The sequence below is a fragment of the Octopus bimaculoides genome, chromosome 30, assembly GCF_001194135.2.
Source record: "Octopus bimaculoides isolate UCB-OBI-ISO-001 chromosome 30, ASM119413v2, whole genome shotgun sequence".
NCBI classification, from domain to species: domain Eukaryota; kingdom Metazoa; phylum Mollusca; class Cephalopoda; order Octopoda; family Octopodidae; genus Octopus; species Octopus bimaculoides.
The window spans coordinates 9,012,270-9,021,009 of NC_069010.1; the positions used below are offsets into that span (position 1 = coordinate 9,012,270).

At 39.6% G+C, this 8,740-nt stretch overlaps 1 protein-coding gene across 3 annotated transcripts; it reads right to left on the reverse strand.

Annotated features, from left to right (window-relative positions):
- Positions 1-2,872: 2,872 nt before the first annotated feature.
- Positions 2,873-8,734, reverse strand: LOC106879203 (zinc finger protein 724). Of its 3 annotated transcripts, none has more exons than XM_052978185.1 (2): positions 8,202-8,734; positions 2,873-3,898 (listed from the first exon to the last, which is right to left on the reverse strand). In XM_052978185.1, exon 2 carries the CDS (start codon positions 3,894-3,896, stop codon positions 3,165-3,167), a length of 732 nt encoding a protein of 243 aa, XP_052834145.1. In that variant the 5' UTR covers positions 3,897-3,898; positions 8,202-8,734; the 3' UTR covers positions 2,873-3,164. The 3 variants fall into 3 exon arrangements, with proteins under 3 accessions (XP_052834145.1, XP_014784157.1, XP_014784158.1); XM_014928671.2 differs by having other exon boundaries at positions 8,183-8,734; XM_014928672.2 differs by having other exon boundaries at positions 8,179-8,734.
- Positions 8,735-8,740: the final 6 nt, after the last annotated feature.

Consider the following 8,740-nt stretch of genomic DNA (forward strand, 5'->3'; position numbering starts at 1 on the left):
TTTTTTTTTTTTTCTTGTTTTTCTTTTGTTTTTTTCAGAGTGCAATTCTAACAAATTATTCATTTGTACACAAACATGACAAAAGTAAATAGGCATCCATTAATACATCGTTTTATGGTTATTTTAATTTGAAGAGGTTTATATATTTTTTTTTTTATTGGTTGACATTTCTATGTTTCATGTTCTATATGTGACTGTTCAATCATGTCATGTACAAAAGAAGCCTTGGAACTGTCCGAATTACAAACAAGCCATATGCTGGGTCAATTTCAAGGTTGGTTGGAAGAGAATGGCATTAAAAAGCTTCTGGGGCTAAGACAGTCACCAGATATGAACTATACTGAACTCCTGAGACATGATGGACAGGACACCTCCTAAAAAGAACAATAAAGCATCCTTAAAGCCAGATCTTTTGATATTACTACATGAAACCTGGCAAGAAAATCTCTCAGAGGCACCCGCATATAGCTGTAAAAATCGATTTTCAACCATAACTTATAAGTTTTCCAGTGGAAGAAAGCTTCGATTGTTTACAAAAAAAAAAAAGAGAAGTTAAGTCCCCCCCCCTCTAGCGACGCACACGTTTTTAAGACTTTTGTTGTTTTTTTTTTTTCCATCGAGGAAAAAATGTTTTGTTGATATACGGGCGACACACATACGAACATGTATGCGTACCAAAAATATGTATGCAATTGGTGTATGTACATGCGTGTGTGTTCTCCAGAAAAATTTCGCTAAACGCCAGAACAGGACAAAATGAGAAATATACAGAATAAAGAATTATCTATGGACTGCTGCAGTTTCGAACATTAACGTTTTACTTTCGTTACATCCGTGTTCTCTTATATATATAGTAATTAATAAATAATTTGAATGTATAATTTCAGATTTAAATAAATTTTCGCAATTATAAGGACGTCTATTTAATTCTGTCATGTCTATGAAGCAAAACACAGTAAAATTAATATTAAGAACATTTCAAAAACCTCTTTCAAGCTGAGCATTTTTAAATTTTTTTTTTTTTTTTTTATATCAAAAACCTTTCTTTAATTCTATCTCGGAGTGTCTCGAATGCATTTGTTGCCACACAAAAATGAATGATTTAACAAAAAAACACTCTACTCACTGGCGAAGCATCACACTGGTCTGCTGCCTTTACATTCTGAGTTCAAATTCTGCAGAGGTCGACTTCCCCTTCCTCGTCCACACTCCAATCTGATTTGGCAGAGTTTCGACAGCTGGATGCCATTCCTAACGCCAACCACTCCGAGAGTGTAGTGGGTGCTTTTTACGTGCCACCGGCACATATACATATAATCTCTTTCTCTCATATACACACACACCATCAACATTACTCTCTCTGTCTCTTCACACACACTCACAAAAGCAATTTATATACACACCACACATTCTGTCTTGCAAACCCCATCAAACACACAGCACGCACGCACATCAATTCTCCCGTCTCATGCAACTTCAATAGAACTTCACATGAGAAACACTGACAGTAAAAGAAAACTATTTCACTATCAAAACTGAAACAATCACATTTCGATAGTTTCAATTTAATGGTTTCTGGAGATGGGCCTTTGTGCCTGAAATAAAAACGGTTTCATTAAACTGTCCACATTGTCCGAAACTTTCTATTCTCTCTTTTTCACTTTCTTTGAAAAGTGTGTGTGTGCACGCGTATGTATGTATGTATGTATGTATTATTGGCCAGCTAAGCCATTGTCAGAGGCAGTCCAATGATGGCTTACCTAGCTGAAACTTTGAAGTCAATCACAATAATATTGTGTGGACTTGCTTTATTTGTCAAGCTACAATAAAAGCAGTTGAGCATTCAAAGTAGAAGCTCTCGTGTTGCACTGTCCGAAGCCATCTTTCTGCCAATTCTTGTCTTTCCGCTTGTTTGATGAAGCCATGGATCAGAACAAGTACTAATTTGAGGGAGCTACATTTGGATTATATGTTAGGCATCAGTTTGATTCTCTCAAGATCCTAGAATTTATTCCACATTATTCAAGCAATATGAAGTCTTGCATTGTCTTGCTGTAGAAGAGCTTGCTTTTTGTTTACTAAGACCAGGTATTTGTGTTGTAGAATGGCATCGATAGTTCAACCATCAAGAATGAACTCAAATCAATTATCTCCTCATAGTTCCACCAAATGAAGACCATCACCTTCTGTTGGAAATCCCATATTTACCAACCAGTTCTGGAAGCTGGCCCCCTTGCTTAACCACTGCTTATTCCTTGGATTCTTAATTGTGACATCATTAACTCTGATTGATAGGTACACACACACTCCAGACATAAATCACATATATTCACTACACCAATGAAAACGACTCTTCTGGCCATTTCCCAGATATTCACGTTGTTTTTCAATTAACCATGCAGACATATGGCTTAATGGTTAGGGTATTTGGCTTACAGTTGTAGGGACGTGAGTTCAATTCCTGGCAGTGCATTATGTCATTGAGCAAGATACTTTCTTTTGTGTTGCACCTGTAATTCAAAGGGGCTAACTTTTTCACTTTCTGTCTCACACTGAATCTCCCTGAGAACTACATGAAGAGCATGTGCATTTGTGGAGTACTCAGCTACTTGCATGTTAATTTCACAACCAACGGAGTGCCAATTTTGAATTAATCCTAGATTATCTCACAGTTTGGACGTTTTAATGATGTGATTGTCTGTTTTTAGAATGAAATTGTAGGACAGGTGTGAGCAGATGGATCGTGCTGGTTTAAACCTAAAAGGTAGAATGTTTGAGTCAGATATGGCCAGTTGGGAAAAAAAACTTAAAGAAAAAAAAGAGACTTCTGTAAAAGAAAGATTCCTTTTTTTAAAAAGAAAACCATAAAAAATTATTTTGTAAAAAGGTTTTATGTCGGAAAAATTTAGCCGTTCTGGTGTAAAGTTCAAGATGATTCAGACCTTTTTAAAAGTGAAAGGCTTACACATGGATGCTTCTGAAAATTCAGTCAGCCAAACTTCTATAGACATAAGGATACCCTAGATACACAGCGAGCTGGTAGAATTGTTAGCATGCTGGCTTTCATCCTTTCGGTTGAACTCTGAGGTCAATGTAATCAACTCAGCCTCAACCCCAAAATGTTTCAAGCCTTGGGCCTATTGAAGAAAGGATTGTTATCATTATCAGAATGCATGAGCTTTAAGAATGTGTGTCTTAAGATGTGCCAAGTTGTCAGTAAACCGTCCACACTGGAGACAACAACATCGAATGTCCCCAACGTGTTTATTTATGTGCTGGTTGAATTGCAGATGTAGACGAAAAGTCATTTGACAGTATTTACACTTAAACGGCCTCACTGTATCATTGTGCATCAAAATGTGCTTCTCTAAACACTTTGCTGTTTTGAATTTCTTCTCACATTCACTGCATTTGTGTTTTCTTTCAGTCATGCCCAAGTGCTTTGCCACATGGGGTATCATTAAGGGCAGCTGTAATTTAGCACTACTGCAGAACTTACAAATCCAATACTTCACTCCGTCTATATGTTTCGAAAACGTAGATTCCATTATTAGCTTATCACTGTTTTCTGTGTCATCACCATTATCATCACTGTTGGTTCCGTAACTCTGCGATGATGTGGCTGAATTGCCCTCAGAAGTAGTACTCAATTTCTCAAGGCCCTTGTCTGTGGTGGTGGTGGTGGTATCTGAATCACATTTCTTGTTGCTCCTGTGAGCAATGTCTTTGTGAACAGAGAGAGTGCTGAACAGCTTGAAATGCTGGCCACAAACCTCACAATGGTACTGCCGAATATCTTTATGTACACGCTGGACGTGTGACTGCATGAAGTGTTGTGTGAAAAACTTCTCTTTGCAACTGGTGCATTCATACTTCCTCTCCTTCACACTTGTCATATCTGTGGAATGAAGAAGAAAAAAAAAAGAAACTGACTTTAACCATTAAGATGTACAAAGTGGAAGTTAACAAAAGTACTTGAAAATGAATGACAGGACATAATGCTTGAGTCAGTTGGTCCTTCTTAATAATTACCTGTAACAACAACAAGTAAACGAGGTTGACCTTCACAGCAGCAGCAGCACAGAGCATTCTTACTGAAAGCAGGATGATGGAGAAAGAGCCTGAAAATGGCCCTCCATGGTACATACCACTTGATTTTCTCATCAGGGCTCAACACATCTCATGATGTTAACACAAGATTGAAGAGGAGATTTAGAAACACATTCCACCCGTCTCAATGCAGCAAAGGCTTTTGTTGACCACTGCTATTCTGATGAAAACCAGGACATACTTGATGTTATCTTTTGCAGACTCCACGTCTTAACAAAGGACAAAGACCACACAAACTACATTGGTATTATTGTTGGAGACACACATGGAACTGAGGACCAATTGCAGCTAACGAGACACATAGATTCTTCATATGGCACGGGGAAACATCTTGAATGCAACCATTTTCAGCGAATACTAAGAATCCAGCCTCTCAAAAATTATTACCATTATATTATTATTGTCTTGCTTCTCAGAGCTCTCGGTCTTACTTGCTCTGGTTAACTGTGAGAGTAGGCAGTAACCTGTCTCACAGGGTCTCTTCTCACAAATTATAAGACTTGGTTGTTGGATATCTCAACACCCAAGCATCAATCTCAAAATCCTAGCCATCCCCAGGAGATTTGTCAATAGCCTTTAACATGAGTATGAAAGGTTCCAGATTGCAAAGCAGTATATCAGAGGGAATAGAGTTGTTATGGGTAAGAAATGAGTGTAAATGGATATTGGTATGCTTGCACTTAGAAGAAAGAAGTATGACAGTGCCACTATGGAAAGTGTGAAGTATGGACCCAACCGAGAGACCAGAGTTGACAGCAATATGATAATGTAATTTAAAGATATGAGGACAGGAAAAGCCACTGGACCATCAGGAATCACTGCTGAGACGATTAGAATATCTGGTAGAGTAATTTCCGGCCTAGTCACCTCTATAGCTTAATGACTGGTAGCAATAGTTACAGAGATATTAAATTGCTGGAGAAATATCTAACTAAATGTAAACTATTGTACTTGGCTTTCTTCAACCTGGAGAAAGCTTCTGACAGAATCCCTTGCTCTGTAAGTGGCTTTTTAAATCTGTACAGGTTATACATAAGGTTGGTGTCATTGGGAAGAGATTCGGCCATGAGTATAGTGATGAATTTAGTGGTCAGGTAGGAATTCACTTGGGCTCAGTTCTCAGACCCCACTTATTCATTATAATCATCCAAACCATAACAGAAGAATTTAAAACTGACTGTGCAGCAGAACTATTATATGGTGATGACCATGCTCTTATAGTAGAATCTGTAACAGAATTGGATAAAAGATTCCAAGTAGGGAAGCAAAACCCGGAATCAAAGGGTCTTAAAGTTGACCTAGCAAAGACCAAAGTTGTAGTTAACAAGAAAGTAGATAAAACTTTCTTTCGCTAATGGGTTTGGAAGGAATTCTATTCACTGCATCCAGTGCAAGCTATGGACATATAAGAAGTGCAGTAGAATCACAGGTAATTAACAGAGAAAGCCATTTTAAAATGTGTAAAGTTGTGCAGGAACAATAAGAATTAAGGAGATTCCGTTGAGGTTGTAGATAGTTTCTGTTACCTAGGTGACCAATCATCAGTGGAAGAGGATGTGCTGAAAGTGTTGTCGCTTGAATAAGAATAGCATGGAGGAACTTAAGAGAGTTATTGCCTCCGTTGGAAACAAAAGTCCTCTCTCTCAGGATGAAAGGAAGATTGTATGATGCTTGTCCACAAAAAGCTCTGGCCCCGAATGCATAGAGAAGCAGGGAAAGAAATAAACCCATGCCTAACTTTGTTTCTGGTTAGAATCCAGCCTCTCTATTAGGTGAAATGTTTAGCAGTATTTCGTCTGCTGCTACATTCTGATTTCAAATTCTGCCAAGGACAACTTTGCCTTTCATCCTTTTTGGGTCAATTAAATAAGTACCAGTAACTGACTTAATCCTTAACCCCAAATTTCAGGCCTTGTGCCTACAATAGAAAGGGTTGTTATTATTTTACTTCTCAGAGCTCTCAGTCTTACTTGCTCTGGTTGACTCTGTGAGAGAAGGCAGCCACCTGTCCAACAGGGTCTCTTCCCACAAATCACAAGACTTGGTACTTGGATGTTAGATATTGTGGGAGATACGCAATACCCAAGCACTCAAAATCCCAGCTGTTTTACCAAGTTTGCATGGATCAGATGGAATTCACTGAGGCAGAGCTTCTCCAGCCAGATTGGAAACGACGGATACAAGCATTATGGCAGGCACACTGGTTTACATCCGTCACACCAATGTGTATCTATTGTTCTTTTACTAGTTTCAGTCATTGGACTGTGCCCATGCTGGGACACCACTTTCAAGGGTTCTTAGTTAAAGAAATTGACCTCTGTACTTTTATTTATCTATTTTTTTTTTTTAAGCCTGTCTTTTTTGCTAAACTACTAAGTTATGAGAACATACACAAACCAGCACTGGTTGTCAAGCAGTGGAGGAAGACAAATACATAAACATGTTACAGGCTTCTTTCAGTTTCCATATACTGGATCCACTCACAAGGTTTTGGTCAGCCTGAAGATATTGTAGATGACACTTGTCTAAGGTGTCATGTAGTGGGGCTGAACCTAGAACCAAGTTTAAAATCACACAGCCACGCCTGCACCCATTATACGAATATATCAAAATCCTTGTCCTCATTTAACGTTTGCTTTTCCATGCTGGCATGGGTTGGACAGTTTGACAGAATAATGGCTGCATCAAGCTCCAGCATCAGCTTAGGTGCGGTTTCTATGGCTGGACACCCTTCTTAATGCCAACCACTTTACAGGGTGTGCAAAGGGTGCTTTTTACGTAGCTCTAGCACTGGCGAGGTTGCCAAGTAACTTGCAAGGAAAGAAAAGAACAAGAAGACAGAAGATGGAAAAAAAGAGTGAGGGAGAGAAGGATAGAGTCAAAGAGGGGAAGGGACATGGTGGGTGGGGTGAGTTGGAGGTAGAGTGGTAGTGAGAGGTATAGGAGTGGTTTGGGGATGAGAGCAAGAGAAGTGTTGAGAATGAAGTTATGGAAGAAGAGAGGGATCAGTGGACGGAGACTTAGCAAGGAGGCAGTTGGTGGAAACAGTGTGAGCATGGAAGTGGTTTCAGAAAGGGAGCAAGGACAAAGGTAACCAGAAGGGAGGGGATGTGCTTACTCTGTTCTCAGGTGATTACAGCAATTTTTTTTTTTATATACCCAGGCCCCTTCCCCATCTTTTTTAGGAGGAGGTAGCCACAACAAGACAAACACCAGGCGACTGACAAGTACCATAGATAAAGAAGGGATGTGATGTAGGGAAAATGCTTGATGGGGGGGGGGGCAGAGAGAGAGGAGGAGGGACAAAGCACCATACGTGCAAGCAGAACCAAAGTCGTTGATAAAATAAGTACCAGTTGCATACGGGGGTTGATGTAATTGACTTGCCCCCTCCCCTAGAATTTCTGGTCTTAGAGGGTCAAGGGCTGAGAGTTTCAGACATTTGACGCTTCACATCAGCAACAGCTGCATTTTAATGTTCCATGCGTCAGATGCCAGTTTCTAGAGGCAATTCTTTCTACGGCCACCGACTCTTATTTTTAGCTAAGCAAAATAATATCTCAGAAACTATATTTCCAGTGAGGGTGATGCAGAAGTTGAAGTCAAGACCAGTAATGGTAGGAAAGCAATGGCAATATTGAAAAGTTTTTGTCCAGTATGGAGTACAAAACCCTTCACTGAACTGTTGTTATACCAACAGCCATTTACGTGTAAGAAACCTGGAAGAAGACAGCGAAGGCCTCTCAATTGCTGGACAGAGTTGAGAAACATGGAGAAATGCTGTTGATGGACCATGTTCCTTAGGCAGTGATCTAATCGACTGACCCTTCCCCCAAACTTTCGGGCCTTGTGCTTAGAGTAGAAAAGAATTATAAAGGAATGAAGTCGCTTGGGGCGCTAAACTGTAGTTATACCTTGTGTTGTTGTCGACACTTTGTTTTTTTTCCCCGTGACAACTCACGTAGAAAGGGTTTCTTCAAAACCGATAAATTAATTAAATGCTGGCCTTTAATTAGGGGACAGTTGGAGATAAAACAATAGCAATGAGAAAAAAGAAGGGAGAATTACCTACTTTCAGTAGAAAAGGTTACCTGCATTCGAGAAGGATGTGGACGTCGGTATGACCCTGTCGCTTAAGACACCCAACAAAATACATAACAACCACGAAGTGTTCGAATACGAAACTGTATACTGACCCGCCCCTTTTTTTATCTAGTATTTCTAAATCATACTTTCGTACATTAATATCAACTCCTATGTGTGTATGTATGTATGTATGAATGAATGAGTGTGTGGATCTGTATGTACACGTTAGTTGGCTGCGCCTCGTGTTTCCGAGCTAGCAATCCAAGGGTTGCATGAAACATACGGGGACATTGTGGACATGGGATAGAAGGGGTTGGTTTGGGAAGGAGAAGGCAGTGCTTTCTCTCCTGTCTCTTGAGTTCAGCTCTTACGACTCGGGCTTTCTCAAAGATTTCTCCACAGGGGTCTGTTTGCTGAGATATCTTCCCAGTGTGCAGGGTCGATGTTGGTGCTTTTCGGGGTTGATTTGAGTTGGTCCTTGTACCAACATACATACATAGGAGTTGATATTAATGTACGAAAGTATGATTTAGAAATACTAGAT